Raw genomic sequence first — 19037 nt, 5'->3', positions numbered from 1 at the left:
CACTTTCTGTTATTCAATCGAGAGCTTTCCCTGGAACTACTGTTTTTCTGTTAATTTTCAGATATTGCAGAAGTTGAGAAGCTACAAGGATTAAGTTTGAGCTCCACCCATTTGTTTGTCCCATGGGAGATAATTCTCTCATCATTTCAATGAAGATTGTTTACCAAGATATTTTCCACTAACTTTAAAACTTTCAGTCTTTGTTCTCCATGCCAAGTGACACACAAAAAAATGTGCACTTGCATCTTGGGAAGCATCATATCCTCAGGAAAGCTCTCTTGATTAGGTTTATTACTCAGCTTTCCCTGGAAAACTCAAGCATATCAATACACTTTATGATGTTTGTGTCCACCTTGGAGGGAAGGAAAAGGTGGCGGTGCTAGTTACCAGCACTGATTGAGCAGCTAATCTTGGAGAACATTACACAATACTAAGACTGTTTCTCCAAGTAGAAGCAACCCTATGGGCTTTTTGTAGATAGAGTAGGGTTCATTGCAGTGATCAGCACGTACACGTATATGAATTATTAAAATAGCCAGCATGGGAATGTCTGGTTTTATCTGGGGGGTAGGAGGTGGTAGGTTGAGTGTGTGAAAGTAGGAAAGTAGGGAAAGTAGGAAAAAAATATTCAATATAGCAAAAGCTGGCACTATAGAGTGGTATAAAATTTTTATTGTCAAATCTTATGTATCCTGTTTTATGCTGTTCATGCTTTGTCTAATTTTGATCATCTAATCAAGCAGGGAATAGCTGGCAGAATTATTTACCTTTTCTGTTTCCAAACAATGATGTGAAATTAATTTATCTGTAAACTCACAACTTGTTTCCACTGGACTGTGTCCTGAAGTTTCCAGACTCATAAATATTATATTTAAGCCACAATTAAGAGTTTTATGTGTTAAGGTTCAGGCATGTAAAGAGATGGTTCTTTACATCTCTAAATTCATGATTTATTGCATGGCCTTCAGATAACAAGCTAAATCCAGAGCAGAGCATATATCTTCTAAATTTGTATGCAAAATCTTTCCCCCCTTCTTGTCTCTGACTAATGTGAGCTATTTCTGGATAATAAATTGAGATTGTACCTGAAGAGCATGATTTCTGCTGTCTAATATGAGTTAATTAACAGATTGCCTTTCTAAAGAATCACTTTGTCTGATTAAATTTTAATTGAAAAACAAGAAAACAGATGAGCACTTGAAAGACTGAAATAAGGAGTGTTTCTCTCTGGGACAAATGTGCATTCATTCCCTACCCTCATTCATTTTGCCAGCTAGGAAGCATATCGAGTAAGAGGATACAAAGATGAAGACAGGTGCTTGTGCCTGTATTACTGTCTTTACTGAGACTGCCCTTTGCATGTTAAATCAATTATTTACTCTCTTCACTGCGTTGTCACTGTCAGCACTTACGGCTTAATAAAGCCAAGTGCTTGGTCTCTGTTACACATTCATCATTTTAGCATTATTCCCACAGATACTGCACTTGCAAAAACATGAAACTCAGGAGAAAAAACCCTGAAATTCCCAGATTGAAATTTGTTACTCTGTTCCTTTTAAGACTCAGTCCACTGAAGAACTTTCTGCATTGTTTAACATGTGTGTAATTGTTGCTGCGCTAAAATAATGGTGCTAAAGAGAAAGGGTGGAAAAATACTATCTATCATCAATGCCTGGAAGAAGGTGTGGGAAGACTTTTCCATTTGGCAGAAAAGTTAGAAAGCAGGTCTATTCTGCAAAGTCAGGACAGATTCTTAAGCCACTAGCCTTAATAAAGGTGTGACAGTATTATCTCTTACGTTTTATTTATAATGGCATTGTATCTAAACACAAATTCTTTTGAAAAACTTCACTTGCACACATTTTTGGAAGGTCCTGGAGACTGTATGCAATAGTAAAATGTGGCGGGTTGACACTGGCTGGATGCCAGGTACTCACCAAAGTCTTATCACTCCCCTCCACAACTGGGCAGGAGAGAGAAAATACAGTGAAAGGTTTGTGAGTTGAGGTAAGGACAGGAAGAGATCACTCCCCAATTACCATCACAAGCAAAACAGATTCAGCTTGGGGATATTAAATGAATGTATTGCTAACAAAATCAGAGCAGGATGATGAAAAGTAAAGTAAATCTTAATAACACCTTCCCCTTACCCCTCCCTCCTTCACAGGCTTTATCTCCTCCCACTTAGTTGCTCAGGGAGACAGGGAATGGGGGTGTTATGGTTAGCTCATCACACTCCTGCCACTGCTCAGGGAGACGGCTTGTTCCCCTGCTCTGCCATGGTGTCCCTCCCACAGGAGACAGTTCTCCATGAACTTAGCAGCGTGAGTCTGTCTCATGGACAGCAATTCTCTCTGAACTACTGCAGTGTGGGTCGCTCTTCCCTGGGATTCAGTACTTCAGGCACAGCCTGCTCCAGTGTGGGTCTCCCATGGGGTCACAGGTCCTTCCAGGAAACCTGCTCCAGAGTAAGTTCTCTCCATGGGTCTGTATGTTCCTGCCAGGACCCTGCGCCAGCACAGGCCTCCCACAGGTCACAGCCTCCTCTCAGGCATCCACCTGCTCTGGTGTGGGGCTCCTCCACAGGCTGCAGCATTTCTGCATCCCCAGGGACCTATCTGGGCAGCAGGGGCACAGCTGCCTCACCATGGTCTGCACCAGGAGCTGCAGGGGAATCTCAGCTCCAGAGCCTGGAGCATTTGCTGCCCCCACTTCTGCACTGACCTTGGTATCTGCAGAGCTGTTCCTCCTACATTCTTACTCCTCTCTGCTCTGGCTGCAGTTACATCGGAGCAATAACATTTTTTTCTTTTTTAACTACATTATCATAGAGGTGTTACCATAATTTCTGACAGACCCAGCCTTGGCCAGTTGCACATCCATCTTGGAACTGGCTGGCATTGGCTCTGCTGGACATGGAGGAAGCTTTAAGCAGATTCTCACAGAAGCCACCCCTGTAGCCCTCCCAGCTATCAAAGTGTGGCCACACAAACACAATGGATTCACTAACCCATGGCAAGGATGCTGTTGTTTAAATATTCTTTGCATTTACAGGTGATTCTGGAATTTTAAGAACAGCTAATGTGATAGAACTTCAGATGCAAATAAGAGTTCACTGGCATATCCAACAAACTCTTTTGCAGAGATTTTGGAGTTCATGCTGAGCAGTTCCAGTTTGCTTTGGGGTATGTCAGTGTTCTTCCTCAGTTCTGAGCATGTAAATAAACCTTATAGAAGCTTCCTCAGAATTATACTAAATAGTGGATATCCCTCTTCAAATACAGTTATGCCCTTTGAAGGACATACACAAGGCTTCTTTACAGCACAGATGCAGTTTTTTAGTCAAGAGTATTTTTTCTCTGGTAAACTCTGTGTTTGATAGTATCTTGTTTGGTAGTTTCTTGTCTTTGGTGTTCTTACTGGACAGCCTGTTCTGTGCTGGTTAATCAGTAAATTAAAAGGGATGTTGAGCTTTAATCCACAGTTTTCTTCATAGCATGTACTTAATTGCTTTTGCTGGAATCTGCTTTCAAAGTCCAGTAAAGGACAAGGTATCCCACTCTGCTTTCTCCATCTAAATGGAGATAACAAAATATTGCAATGAAAATAGCAAGACTGCTTTAAAAGAAAAGAAGTGCCAGCCATGTTGAAGTCTTGGAATAGGAGTTTTCCCACTTAAATCAATAATAAATTGTGACAAAATGACTTAAATAAGAAATCAAGAACAAGACATGTAAAGAAACCTTCTGGGTATTCTGTGTTCTAAACTAACAGCCAAAAATGATACCTAGTTTACTGTCTGTTGTATCACAGAACTATGCAGAGTGAAAATCAGGCATGTATTTACATTCATTCTTTAACTATTAGGCTTAGATGTAGGGATGGCTTGGTATGAAGTGGCATGTGCTGGGGGCTCAATTTAGGTAAGAAAAATTCTTCTTAGATGAAGGCACAAGTTCCGACAGATCAAAACAAAGCATAATGAAGGGAGAGCAGTAAGAGTGTCTTGGTTCTTTAATTAATTCATGCATTGAGAAGCACTGTTGCATCAACAGAATAAAGCACTGAGAAGTTGCCTGGGTAAATGAAGAATCAATAAGAATATTCAAACTTTTTCTGTAGAGCAAGTTCCATCTTTTTATATAACCTTTTGGATAAAGTGTGTTATATATGATGCATTTGAACTCTCTGTATGCCTTTCTATTTTGTATGCTGTAAGATACTGGTGGATCATTTGAAATCTCTTGTAGCAAATTTAAGTAACATTTATAACTGCGTTATTAAAAGCACACAAATAAATAAAAAACATTGACACATTGAAGCAGTTAAAAAAACCCAAACAACTTCTTTTAGTTCTTCTTTCTCCAAACACTGTGGCAAAGTGAGAAGATAATATTCTATCTGCTGTATTGATAAAAGTGTGAAAATATAATCTAATTCTGGATTAAATTTTTGGAAAAAAACTCCTCCCTTGAAGTATGTTAATCCATATTTTGCCAGAATATTTTTCACCTACTGGGAATTTTCAAAACTTTGTTCTTTGATAAAAGAACTATATTTAAAGACTAAACTGTTGATTGAAAAGTGCAAAATATGTATGCACTTGCAATAGTACTTGCACTGCATTTATAAAGTAATTGGTTACAACAGCAAGGGGAAAACTTTTCCCTGCTATTTTTAGTTGATCTACATAGGAATGTAAACCTGGGGAATTACACTTGTTTTACAGTTTTTTTTTTTTCTTCTATTTCAATTTATAAATAAGGAATGAAGAATCCTGTATAGTCCTAGTGATCTCTCTAGTTTTTTGCATAATCTTCATGTACTCTTTGGTTATGTGTGTTATTTACATCTGTCAGCATAAGCATGAAGCTTGTGAAGTTTCTATTCTTCTAGAAGTGAAAGTGAACATAATTCCCTCAATGACTACTTCCTATTTTTTGCTTCATTTTCAACTTTCACCTTGTGTTAGGCAGCTACTATGCACAACCCCATTGTCCTGTTAGAAACAAGCTGTTTCTGCCTTGGATTTTGTTTGTTGAAACAAACTATACAAGCTCTAGGATTATCAAGAGTCTTGCAGAACCTAGTTTAATATAGGTCAACTGGGTATTCACTCCTTTATGCTTAGCTGATCCAGAACCAGACTTGTGTAGTCAACTGGTGTCCTCTTCACTTAATGTGGAATTTATTCATTCCCACTATCCTTCTATATAATGCAGGTGGCTGCTGACTCATATCCTGAGCCTCTTGCCCCAGCCTCTTGCTTCCAGCTCAACTCTCTGCATAGGTCAGTAAAGGACAGTAAAACTTTCACAGGTTAGCAAGACACAAGGGTGTTGCCTGTCAGACTGAGACAATGTGGTTCATTTGTCTTATTTTTCTTTCCCAAAAAAGGTCGCAAACCATTCTCCACAGAAGAGAAGTAGGAAATCCAGGACTCAGCTAAAAGATTTCTTTTTACATCTGGCATGGTTCTTGCCCTAACAAACATGAAATTCATACTGCAAACATAGATAAAGCTGAGAGGGAAATGGGAGGTCAGCTATCCTCAGTCCTGCTGGTTCATGTAATCCTTCAGAGACTGTCAAGTGGTGAAGACAGCCTCAAAGGCTTGTCCACTTGGCCCAGTGTCATATTGCCAGGGCCAGTGTGATTCAGCTTGAGTCCAAGTGAGCAGTTAGGGTAAGTCTGTCATTACACTAGAGATGGTAATGAAAAAAGATGGCAGGAACCACAATTTTGTGCCTCTCTGGTGGCTTTGAGCTGCTCAGAAGGGGAGGATGGTTACAACCATGCTTTCCTGAGGACTTTTGCCTTGGACAGATCACATATTAAAGGTGCCAGGTGCCAAGTGGCAGAAACATGTGTGTCCAGATAGGGTGCTGCTGTTTTGTATTCTAGGCTGTGTGGGTTTTTTGTATGCTAATCCTTAAAGAATTTTTTTTTTCCTTTCCAAGAAGTGATGAGCTTCCATTTCTGTGCACGTGTATAGCAGCCGTTCTAAAGATGACATGGGAGTAGCTGATCTTTCTGCTGCCTCGATGAAATCATTTTACCGTATGTAAATTCTCTCAGCTTTCTGCAGCTCTGCCACGTTGTGTCTCTGGCTACCAAAGTAAGCAGCGTGGCACAGCAAGATTTTCTTAGCAGTACTGCATCTGTCTTTGAAGTTGGGAAGAGAGGTGAAAGAATATATAGGTTAGTAAGAACCCTAACAGGAATTTTTAATAAAACATTACTTGTGTACACCTCATGTATCTAGACATGAAAAGTAATTGGGGAGAGAGAGTTTTTTATTCATTGGTAAAATCATTAGTTGCATAGTTGGCTTCACTTTCCCCTTCCTTACCCAAAACCCAAGTTGCCAAGGTATTCCAGAGAGGAAAGTATTTTCTCTGATGGACAGCATCTTGTGTTCAATTGGGGCACACTGGGGCTGCAGAGTGAAAGCCAATCACCTTCAATATCTACCGTGTTTGTTGTTTTCTCTTTCTCCAGTGACTATAACTCAGAACAATAAATTATGGTGTTTAGTATTATATTAGATATATATTTGTTGTTTAACAACTAAGCACAGAAACTTACTTAGTAGTTGAGCTACAACAGCTGTAAGCCAGGATTAATATATTCTAGTTTGACTGTGAATTTACAACTTGATCTAGCTATAAAGTACTTGCAAAATTCAGACTGTGCCTGTGAAATAGGTTCTGCTGCTTTTAATGTGTAAGCAGACATCAAAGTGCAGTATGCCAACAGGACAGGAAACTTCTGGCCATCGCCACTGTGCTGCCTGTCTACATAATGAGTCTGAGGACACTGGCCTGTCAGTCTAGCTGTGACCACCCACGGGCATTTTTCCTTCAAAAGGGTTACTGCCTGAGAGGGTTTCTTTTCTATTTATATACATGTAGTCAATCCTGAGACAATATTATTCAGGTCAGCAGAACTTTGTAATGTATATCTGACCTGAGAGTCTTAACATGTGACTCAGATTTTTTATTATTGGAAAGATATCCATTAACAATTAAATATGTTTTTATTCTTATAAACAGCTGACTGCTACTGTAACTTTATAGCTGGAGCCAGGAAACCTAAATCACTCTAAAACCCATATGGGACAAGTAAAAGGGTGTGCAATTTTCATGGCATGGATTTTAGGATTTTAACTGTTTATGTAGTTTTAAAGTCACTATGAATTCCTTTAGACTTTTTGTTCATACAATTGCTTGTACCACTTCACCACTTCACCCTGCTGCTACTGGATTTGGTTAAAAATGAAATCTGGTTAAAGATGAGCAGCAGTATACTGTTCATCTGATAATTTAAATTTAAAATTTATTACCCTGGACAATTTTATTGTGATTGGCTAAGTTGTCAGTATTATATGTACCTATGATTAGATAAATATTGCACTTCTCTGTTTTCTTCAAATATAAATAATAATATAAATTATATTAATAAATAATATAAATATAAAATATATGGATGTCAAAGTGAAAAAAGATTGCTGTTAAACTTTTTTTATTCCTTGCAGGAAAGTCTCTAAAATACTTGGTAGATTCTAGATTCACTGTTTTTCATTGCACTAAATATTTACATCCTTGATAAAAGAACTTGAGAAAGAAGCAAAATTACTCCTATGTTCATTTGGAATCAGAAGTGAGGACAAAGCTTAGGTGTCCTCAAAGGATGCTTAAGTTCTTGCTTTAATGGATTCAGCTTTTGGAAGCTGTGATTGTCCATCGCACTGTAATACTGTTTGAGAGTAGAATGAAAGCCATTGGGTCTAGTTTCAGGCTTAATAGTTCAATTACATTTCCTTTCTTGTGGAAAAACAGCATTTCAAAAGACAATTGTTCATACCACTGGGAGAACCTTAAAGCTGCCATTAGATCTAAATGTCAAATCCGTGGGGGGGCGGGGGGTGCTCGGAAACGCTTTGAATAAGATGGAAGGCTTTAGCCTCTTCTAAAGACACCTGACTCTAAGCAATATCTGGCCGTTCTTCCTGTGTCTAATAGGGTGCCTGTGGGGCAGGATCCATTGCTCTAGTTTATATATAGCTGCTTTATTGTCTTCTGTCTTCAGTCTGGTGTATCTATCTGGCCATAAGTACCCCAGAAGTCCTTTTTTATTCCTATTGCTTATTGTCATCAGACCCAACTGTTCCTTACTAGAGTATCTTAAGATTTTCTTGCATTCCTTAACTATTAGAATAAAATCAGTAATGGTGCGTGACCTGTATGGGCCAAGACTTCTCCCTGCTATTCTTAAATTTGTTTTGAGAACTTTCCATCCCTACTCTTACTCATATGGGGGGATTCAAGTGGCAGGTGCCTAAAACAGTCCTGCCTTTATCAGTATGAACTTTCTTGAGGTGAGACCTAAGGCAATATATAAATGATGAGTTAGTTATTTTCAGTTTTTGCATTTGGTCATATTTGAAAAGTTATTTTTAAATTACATAATTGAAGTTACTAACACTTGCACCATCTACCTTCTTCTTCCTGTTCTTCCTTACCTCGTATTTTACAATCCAAAGACTTTTTGGTGGAAGTTTTCTGTAGTTTAGGAAATCAAGCACAGCCAGCTTGGGGCATTCTGTATCCTAACATGAAAATAAAGGCATCTCTGACATTAGACCCTAACAGATTTGCCAAGCAAAAAACCACAACCATGTTTGCTGTTCAGTTGTATCATGCCCACTCACTTTTTTTTGAGGGTTTTTTTTTGGTTCTTTTCTTTTTGTTGTTGTTGATTTTTTGGTGTTGTTTTTTTTTTTGTTGTTTTGTTTCTGTTTTGTTTTGTTTTGTTTTAAGCCAAAATATTTTAATTATTTCAGTATGGGCAAAAGTTAAGCTGCTTGGAAAGCAGCTACATATTTCCCACAGCACCAAAGCTATATAAGCATGTTTTGTGATGGTCTTTGTTCCTGCAGCTGGGATGTATATAGTTCATTCAGACTTATTGCATGCATAAAGTAACTTAGAAGACTGGATTGTAGATCTTCGATAATTGTGTGCTAATAGCCAGTAGCTGTGTGCAAATAGGGACAGGAAGAGGGTGTCAGCTGTGTCTGGAAAATTATCTGTGATTCACTATACCAAGGGTTCATATAACTTGTAGAGCTGGCTATCTCCCCCAGATTGTTAGCTGCCTGGCTGTGAAGGGCATCTGTGTGCCATTCAGTCCAGCAGGTTCTTCCCCTCAGATCTGGGCCCTCTTTAGACCTCCAGACCTCAAATCCTGGCAGGTCTTGACATAACTGTATGTTCTGGGAAACTGAGCTCATGAGGTCAGGTCAGGGTGGATTAATGCAATGAGATAATGGCCTGTGACAATGGGAGTGCATAGTTCGCTGGGGCTCTTGGAGATATTTGCTCTGTGAGGAAACAACAACTTAAAAAAAATCCAAGTCTGATTATGGAATGGAAAATGACTGGAAAGCTGGCGCTTAGTGTAGCATTTAGGCAATGGAAGAAGTCAAGGCATCTTTTCAAGAATAATAGATAACAGATTGTGTTTTTCAGGTGATTTGGATGTCCTTTGGTACTTCCAGGAAGTTTCTCTGCAGACCATTGCAGAAATGAGTACTTTGATCGGTTTCTTCTCAGATGAGCTCTTCTGATCCATTACTTTTTGGAAGAGGGTTTGTGTGTTTTACTTGGGTGCTCTCAACCTGCCTGTTTTAGGACTGCTTCTCATTTGTACACCACTTTCTCATGATAAATGAGTGCCTTGGTGAGAACTCTGTCCCTTTTCTATCCAGAACCTGTAGGCTATGGAAAGACATTGCATCCAGTTCTACACACACTTAGAGTTTACCACGGGAAAAAAAAAAAATCTAGTTCTTTATCTTTATTCACTTTCAATGCTTCTCCTTTATCTGCTGGAACAGCCTGTGTGTTGCAAGTGCATTTTTAATTAAATTGTGTGCATCTTGTATATGTACAATACATTCACTTTGAGGGCATTTTTATTACAGTGGGAGGGTGGTGATATGTAATAAGTCTCAAGAATAATTAAAACCTGTGTTAACTTGTGTATGTTTTCAGTAGTGATTGAACTTTGTGTTGAGTCTCTGCTGAGTCCAAGATCAGATCTTAATCAAGTAGAAAGGAAGGAAGGAGTAATGGGGGAAGGAAGACTTGGTTGTTGCCTTTAAAAGTTCTTGCCAGTTTAAGATAAACATCACTTGTCATGTTTATTTCTAAAAAAAAAGTTTTTAAAAAGTATATTGCTTCCAGGTTTTTAAATATTTAGCTGCTGATAGTTTCTATGTTCAATACTTATTGAGGGAGAAATGCAGACAGTGGGTAACATTCTAAATCAACATTTGGAAATACCTTCACTTTTTCTGTCTATTGATGTAGCCTCAGAGTCTTGTTCAGTGTTTACACTGAAGAGAAAAAACAGAGTAATATGGTAAGGCTTTAACTGCATCATGATGTTACAGGGCAAACATTTAAATAACTAGAGATTTTTCAGTGATAATATACTGTATCTGTTTGGTTTTTTCCTTTTACTTTGGAGAGGTCAAAATGCACTCGAGCAATCAGCAAGATGCATGGTTTTGATCTGAAACTTGCACTAATAATAACTTTTCTGCACTAATAATAATTAGTGCTTTGCATTTATCATGGCATACTAGATTCCAGCATGGGAGAAGAAAAGTGCCTGATTCAAAGACAATGATTGGAATCTTGTTGCATGAAATGCTTTGAAAAAAAAAGTTAATTTCTCTGTCTTTGAAAAGTACAGTTTTACTGTTTGCTTTTAGATGGTTTGACTTTGGCAGAGACAGCAGGTGAATTAATATGAATCACATGAGTTTTGCCAAGGATTCTGTGAAATTCATACCCAAGTCAAGCTGAGGCATGTAACAGTATTTTGAAATGGATAGTAGGTCTGAAGATGTCCCTAATATTAAACCAAATTCAAGATCTGCACTGGTGGTTAAATGCTAGTTCAGTCTGCAGAGAGTTATTTGCTCTCTGGAAGACATCTATTTGGTTTAAACTTGTAAATCAAGTAAAAATTTATGTAATTAAAACTCTCTATGGAAATATCAGAGCACCTGCATCAATTTTTCTTATGTGAAGAAAGTTTTTAGTATCTCTTAAAATTATTGTTAGTGAATTTACTAGGCCAGCCTTCACAAAAAACTCAAGAGATTATTTTGAAAGTATGAGCTAAGGGGGAAAACCTGAGAGGGATAGACACATTTCTTTTTTTAGGCTGCCAGGATTTTACAAGATTGAGTGTTACTTTTTCCTTACAGATTGTGTCAGATGCTGCTGGACAGGGGGTTGCCATCACTGGGAACAATACTTTCAACAACTGGAATTGGCCTAACGCTGTGATCTTCGCTGCTACTGTGATCACGACAATTGGTAAATACTTATGTCAACCTTCCTAGTTGTAGTTTTCTGTAGGCTCTACTGTTTTTTTCCTCTCCCATTTCTGTGTCAAGGTAGCCACTGAATAAAGTCCCCATGGCTGGAGCTGCCTAAAGTGTGTTCACCTGCAGATTCATGGAGGAAAACCAAGGGTTTTGGCACTCTCTCCATGTGTGTACAGAAGAGAAAAGTGTGCCTTTCCAATAAGTAATGGATTAAAAGTGCTGTTGGGGTTGGCTGGTGTCATTCCAGTTCCATTGATTTATGCACTTAAATTTCCAAATTGTAAAATTCCAAAACAAAAGCGTAACAAAGCATTCCATTAAACTAATACCTAAAGCAAGTGCATATGAGGTTTTTGGATTGCTGTCTTGTTATACACAGGCATTTTCTTGAGCTACTACTAAATTATCACTGTTCCTGGCTTGCAGAACTAACTGTACTTTTAATCCACCTCTTATAAAATGGTGAAGTAGAACAACTGCTGCTTTTTAAATATCTCTACTGATTTGTACTTATAAGATCTTCTGCACTGGAAGACTTCTTTCTCCTGTGATATATAGGTTTTCAGAACTCAACATCATTTGCCTTCTGCTTTTACAGAAAAATCTTTGCTACATGGTGTTGTTACAAATTTGTTGCACAATTACAAAAAAAAAAAAAAAAAGGGAATGCAAATAACCAGAGAGGACTGAATGTAGAAGTCATACTGTGAAACAATATGCAGTACTGTGGTTTTCTTTATTATTTAAAATTCACAATACTCGGTTTATATTATAATTTATGAAAAATATTGAAGTCAATAAGACATCTAAATTAGAAGACTCTGTCAGAAGTTCAGAAAATAGGCTACTGATTTTAGAGCTTGAATCTGTAATGCCCTGTTGGGTTCTATGTCCAGCAAATAACTAAGTTCATTTGAAATATCTTGCACTTACTTTCCTTGCACTTAACTCACAAGCTCTTACACTACAAAGGTACCAGGTCACAAGTTAAATGTGTACAGTGGATCTTTCACCTGGGAGCTAGCTTCGGAATTAATTTTGAGTTTCATTCTGTAAAATTAAATCAATCAAGTTTTAACAGTGCTGCTTAAGATTAGGACATCATATTAGGAATTTTGAGATGAGCTGTATTTTCTGTTTATCCCATCTTGTCCAGAAAAAGATGCACAAAATCTAGGCAACAGTTAAAGTAATGGAATATGTGTTTGTTTGAGTAGAATTGGAACACATCCAGTTTCAGATGATGAGCAGCTGGAGTAAACTAAATCTCTTTTAGATGGTGAAATAAGGAGTACCCAACACAGTAGGAGCCCACACAGTGATTTGTGCACAGGTAGAATTACCTTGAATTCTCTTCAACCAGAAAAAACGGAGGACATACTTATCTTGTTCAGGTTACGGAAATGTTTCCCCAAAGACACATGCTGGGCGTCTCTTCTGCATATTTTATGGGCTTTTTGGAGTCCCTCTCTGCTTGACGTGGATCAGTGCTCTGGGGAAATTCTTTGGAGGACGTGCCAAGAGGCTGGGCCAGTTTCTGACGAAAAGAGGAGTAAGCCTGGTAAGCCCTTACTTGTTTACCCTTGAACCGTGTAGTTTTGATGCATGAATTAAGCTTACATTTCATAACTTGCCTGCTTATCTTGTAGTAAATGAACACTTGCACAAATTTTCCCAAATGGTGTTGTTGCATTGAAAGAACTAAAAGAGGGATGAGAAACTAAAAGAGGGATGTGTTAGTCTGCAAGAATTTAGCAAAATGACATCTCATAAAAACCTTTGGTACTACTTACATTGAAGATTATTAGAACCCTTAAAGACCATTAGAAATGTACACAAGGCTCCCCTCAGGCACAGGAATGAAAATACTCCGTCCTGCTTGGCTCCCACCTGCCTGTATCCTAGCACAAATATTTCCTGCTGTGCATTGAATCTACTGCAAAACAGTATTTTGTTCTGAGTTACTGGCTTTTGCTTTTTTGTTTGTAGCATTTTGTTGGTTTTTTGGTGATGATTTGTTTGGTTTTCTTTGTCTTCCCTTCCCCACTGCAAGTGAATTTTCAGTTCTATCTCTGTACAGAAATGGGAGGCAATGCAGGGTGATAGTGCCTGGAAAGCACTGGGATTGCTTTAGGTCCTAGTTTCAGAATCAGAGCAAGAAATTTCTTGGTTTTACACCTGAGAAGAAAGTACAGAAAATAATGGTGAAGTACGTGTGTATGTGGAGGTTTGTACAGAGGTTGGCATGAGTGGCAAAGGGAAGGAAACAGAAATGGGAAATAAACAACTTAAAATGCTTCTGATCTTCTGTATTCAAATGAGTAAAAGGAAAACTAGAGGTACGGATGGCTTTTTAGACTAGAGTGCTCTGTCCATATCCCATGCCAATTTATAAAATACTAGGGACTTCTTAAATGCTTCCAAGAGTGTGAAATTAAACTATGAGCAAATAATCCTTTTTGAGCAAATAGTTGTAAGAATAGGGAGTTATGCCTAAAGAAAAAAAAAAAAAGTGTGTTTACTTCAGTCACTTTTAGGGACTTTTAATTATGGTAGCTAATTATTAGCACAAAACTGAAATATCTGGTTCTGTCAGATGATTCTTGGTACCATGAGTGGAGAAAAAAAAATACTGAGATCTTTTCCTGACTTTTTCTCTTTTCTTCACAGAGGAAAGCCCAAATTACATGCACAGCTATATTCATTGTTTGGGGCGTGTTGGTCCATCTGGTTATTCCTCCCTTTGTCTTCATGATGACTGAAGGATGGAATTACATTGAAGGCCTCTATTTTTCATTCATCACTATCACCACCATAGGATTTGGAGATTTTGTTGCTGGTCAGTAATTGTATTTTATGTATTATTTCATTATATGCATAGTGTGGCAATTCTACTTCCAAACTCTTAATTTGAAAAGATGCTTTATAAGTTTTACCAGCACATTTTGCAGGATAGACCATTCCGTTAAAGCTGGATACTGGTCCAGTGGACTGGATCTGGCTCTTCAGTGTTGGTGCAGATGCCTAAGGCCTTTTTTCGGTTAATTTTGCAGCCAAGTTCTAGAGTCCATAAGTCATTCTGGTACCTCAGGTCTGTATTTCAGGCAAGAAGCTACCCTGCCCACCATGTTAGTTGTGCACCTTTGAATGAGATCCAGTATACTAAGCAGGACGTGTAGGCATTGGGCAATGTTTTATACACCTGCCTAGAACCTGTCAATGGAGAATGCTGAGCATATTCCTCTCTCCTCCTAAACCTCTTCTTTCTCTAAAATCCAGTGCTTTGTTCAGCACTTTGGTCCTCGTAAGTGGAACTCTGAATCTTTTTCTCAAGGAAGGTAGCTATATATGCATACTTCAGTGTCAGGAAGAAGACTTGTAACTTTTAAACAGGAAAATGTTCACTTTCATATCTTACAAGGAGAGGATAAATATGCTTCATTTTTATTTTGTTAGTCCAGTGGTCAGAATGTGTGGCCAAGAACTGGAAGATGTGGGATCAAGCTTTCCTTTCATTTCCCCACTTGCTGCCTCTCTGATTGGTGTTCAAATAACAAGCCTCTTTTAGTAAGGAAGAGAGCAATTCTCAGGGTCATAGATTCAAAGGTTTATCAGCTGTGAGTCTTCTTACAGTAATGTTTTTGTTTTTAATTTCCTGTAGGTGTAAATCCAGATGCAAACTATCATGCGCTTTACAGATATTTTGTGGAGTTATGGATCTATCTGGGACTAGCTTGGCTCTCACTCTTTGTTAACTGGAAGGTCAGTATGTTTGTGGAAGTCCACAAAGCAATCAAGAAACGGAGGAAAAAAAGAAAGGAGTCATTTGAGAACCACCCTCAGCCGAAAAAAACCCTTCAAATGGGTACTTCGAAGGATGTCAACATTTTCAGCTTTCTTTCAAAGAAGGAAGAGACCTACAATGACCTTATAAAGCAAATTGGGAAGAAGGCCCTGAAGACAAGCAATGACAAAATGATAATAGTGGAAAATGCCAAACAAATGAATGCCAGTATAGATGTTCAGGTGACTTACACAAAGACAGAGTCATTTGAGTATGATGAGGCTTCCCTGGACATTCAAAATGGTCACGTACTGAGACCCCTCCATGACAAACATATTGGAGACAGCCCTCTAGAAGGAACCATGTTTGTGAACCAGCTGGACAGGATTAGTGAAGAAGAAGGTGAAGTGTGGGATTCCAGAGACTATCGGCCCTTAATATTTGAGAATGCCAATATAACATTTGTAAATGAAGATGATGATGAAGAGGAAGATATCTCAGATGATGAGGAAACGTCAAAATCCTCTATGGATGATAATCTTGCAGAGGAATCTGAAACCGCAAAAAAATTGGTAAAATTCCCATCCTCTGATGAATCTACCTTTACCAATAATGAGCTAGAACTTTCTGTGCCTTATGAACAACTGATGAATGAATATAATACAGTAAGCAATGTGAAGGCTGCCACGTGAAGCATGCTGGACAATGGTTTTCTGAAAGTGGTCAGTGCATATTGAACACAGAGCAAGGAGAAAAATATGTTTGCAGCTTCTCCTGTCTCTTTGAAAAAAAAGCAAGTCCCAGACTAAGAAACTTCAATCTCCTTTTCCCATCCTAAGTTGGCTTCTGAGCCTGTTAGCTTTGCTTTTCTGAAAGACTTGTAAAATAAGTTGAATTTGGAGTCCCATTCCTTCTTTAGATTTTATGGTTCTTGAACAAAATAGAAAAGACTAGTTAATACACTGGATCTGCTCTGAGCTCATGCATTTCATTGAGGAAATAGTTTGGGAGTGTAACTATACTGTTGCAAGATTGTTTTGGGCATCAAATATGTTTGGTTACTTCCTTAGCCTTTCACCTCTGAAAACCTGGATTTGAATCGGGCATTTATCATAAATGAAATCAAGGGAGCTGCTCATTGTTAGGTTGTTACTGGCAAAAATATGACACTGTACTTAAAGAGAAACTTTGGATGGGATGCCAGGATACTCAGATCTGAGCTGAGCTGTGCTAGTAGACTGAGAAGGAAGTTCTGAAACATCTTCCTAGAATATGTCAGCTTGTCAAATTAGAGTGAATTCTAATTTCATAAATAAAATATTAAAATTAAGAGTTCCAAAGGAATGGATTGAGAAGGAGCCTTCTAACAAGGAAGAATCTGGGATGGAGCTCACCAGTTGGGCTGCTAAGCTGCACATCAGCCCCAGAACTGTCAAAGAGTAAGGTGACTGGAAGACTTACTGATCAAAGCATGTATGGGCACAAGCAGGATGCAATGAACTTTTTAGTGTTGAAAGTGTCCTTCCACTGTCTATTTCCTAAAGGACATACTTGAATAAACTTTATACAGTATCTGTGTACAGGTGAAGTTTTACTGTTCTTAGGAAAAAAATCACCTTGGGAAGCACAGATATTCTCCAAATGCCCTAATGCCTGTCAGAAGGGACCTGTAGCACTGCTGCTGATCTGGGCAGTGTGTTAGTCAGTATTGTTGTTTGATGTTCCTTCCTGCCTTGGTATTCCAGACATGACTTGAATAAGAGATTATTTTTGAAACAGTTGATTACACTTCATATATTGTTTTGTTTTGTTTTTAGATTTTGACCTATGTGTGTATACAATGGTTATTCTATCTCATGTGATAGAAGGTTGGGCAATATCAAACCTTGGGTAAACTGAGATGTGATCAAGTGACTTTGGGCCATAAGGCACTTTAGAAAGAACTTTGTCTCTAAGCTTCTAAAAGTATTATCTTTTGACTTGGAGATGGGCTACTCACTAGAAGGAAGCATATCTGTTCATAGAATGTATGCCCAAATTGTTTGGGCTACAAAGAAATTTTGCCATAGTTTTCTTTTTCTTTCTTTCTCGATGTCTATGCATTAACCCTGACAACTCTTATAAATGAGGCTCTTGATTATATGCTGGCAAGAGGTATTGACTTCAGTTTTATCCAATACACTTGGAACAGAAAATAGCCAAGACCTTTAAACCTTAACATGTCAGATTCTGCTGTTTGGTTTTAGAGTATTTAAGCCATTCTGGTATGTCCAAAAGTTTCCAAAGTTCAGTGAATAGTTAAATGTTGTCTCAGTCTCATTTTCAGTGTAGTGCTGGCAGACTCACTAGCTCTGTAAGAAGACCTTTTGAAATCTTGCAATGCTAGTCTTATATTACTGGCTATTTCTGATAACTACAAATATTGGCTGCAGCTTCAGTTGCTGGCCTGACCCAAGGAAGAAGGAGGATATATGGGAAGCTATCACTCTGGGAATAGCCTTTAGTTGGGAAAATGTGAAGTTATCCACTGCAAAACAAGGGACTGTCTTTACTATTCTGTTTCTTTCCTAGAATTTTCTACATATATGAAATTTTTTCAACTAGAATGTGAGCAGATGGCCAAATTGTGGCTAACTCGTGTCCACCTGTCATAATAAACAACCATGGAGTCAACACAATTTGATTTGTATTTTATCTGCAATTTATGGTAGTATTGTTGAAGAGAGATTCTCATTTGTAATCAAATTTTATTATATTTACGCTATTTGGAGCAGGGGTGGCTGGATGAATTTGATTTGTATCTGACAGGAAAGAGAGAGAGGCCATATCAAGATGATTCTTATTTACTTCTAGTAAGATACCTTAATCCCCACTCTTCTAAAATTACTCCAAACCCTTCAAGTTTTTGTATCTGAAGGGTTGTGGTTGACAGCTGTACTTAGTAACTGTAAGAAATGTTAGGAAGGATTATATGCATATGTGCAGGATGCTTGTATAGTCAGTTTAGCTTTCTCTTTTCCTTTTTTAAAAATATTTTTTGTTTAAAAACGTCCATGCTAACTTAAAATGAGAAAGCGCTGCATGTAGTTTTTGTAATCCTCCAACTTGTCTTCCATTATTGATGCAAAGATTGAAGTTTTAGTAACAGTTAGAGAGCTACAGGACAACAAGGAGAGAAAAACTTTCAGCAAGTGCGTGAAATGGAAAAGCATAGTCCAATCTTCATTTAAAAAACAAGAAAAAAATAAAAAAATCACTTTAATAGTGAAATAATACAACCCAGACACTTGGCTGGGCTGCTTTGATTGGGAGGGGATGTTGCACACTGGAACCCAGACTCCGTTCTGCGTAGCAAAGTGCACTTGTATGCCAGAGCTGAGAATAGATGGGGTCTGTTTCATATTATCAAGCTAGATGTGGCTCTCTGGCCTTTCCCACTGTAGTCAGCATAGACTATAAATCTGCATAAGTATCATGGGATTTAAAGTAATAGTTTAAATTTATTAAAACAAAGTACAATATTCCCAGTTTTTCAGGGAATCATGATCACACCTCACAAAACTGTTCTCAAGATATCCCACCATGTGCCTTAATGTAATCTTAACAATGGGAAAAAATTCCTCTTTACACAGGGGCCAGAGGAATTGGTCTCATTAAGCCCTACATGTTTCAGAGTTTTGGAGGGGTTTATTTGGTGCATAACTTTCATAGTGGCTCTCTCCAAAAAGCTGAACCATTCCCAGGGTTTTTAAAATTATGGTGCCATCTCAGAAGTGCTGAAGAGCTAAACAGGACAGCTTTTTGCCTGCATGTCTTCCATGTCTTGAGAAAAGAAGCTGCCTGGGG

The 19037-nt window shown here is 38.2% G+C and overlaps 1 protein-coding gene across 1 annotated transcript in view; it reads left to right on the top strand.

Moving 5' to 3' along the window:
* Positions 1 to 17869, top strand: part of KCNK5 (potassium two pore domain channel subfamily K member 5) — a 32599-nt gene extending 14730 nt beyond the window's left edge. The window contains exons 2-5 of the mRNA XM_021550436.3: positions 11285 to 11396; positions 12802 to 12968; positions 14078 to 14246; positions 15069 to 17869. Of these exons, the coding sequence (XP_021406111.1) occupies positions 11285 to 11396; positions 12802 to 12968; positions 14078 to 14246; positions 15069 to 15883 (1263 nt within the window). The 3' untranslated portion in view covers positions 15884 to 17869. The remainder of the gene's footprint in view (positions 1 to 11284; positions 11397 to 12801; positions 12969 to 14077; positions 14247 to 15068) is intronic.
* Positions 17870 to 19037: the final 1168 nt, after the last annotated feature.

This window comes from Lonchura striata, chromosome 3, assembly GCF_050655825.1.
Source record: "Lonchura striata isolate lonStrDom1 chromosome 3, ASM5065582v1, whole genome shotgun sequence".
Taxonomy (NCBI): Eukaryota; Metazoa; Chordata; class Aves; order Passeriformes; family Estrildidae; genus Lonchura; species Lonchura striata.
Note: the sequence above shows the minus strand (reverse complement) of the source record. Positions and strands in the feature narration are given on the sequence as shown.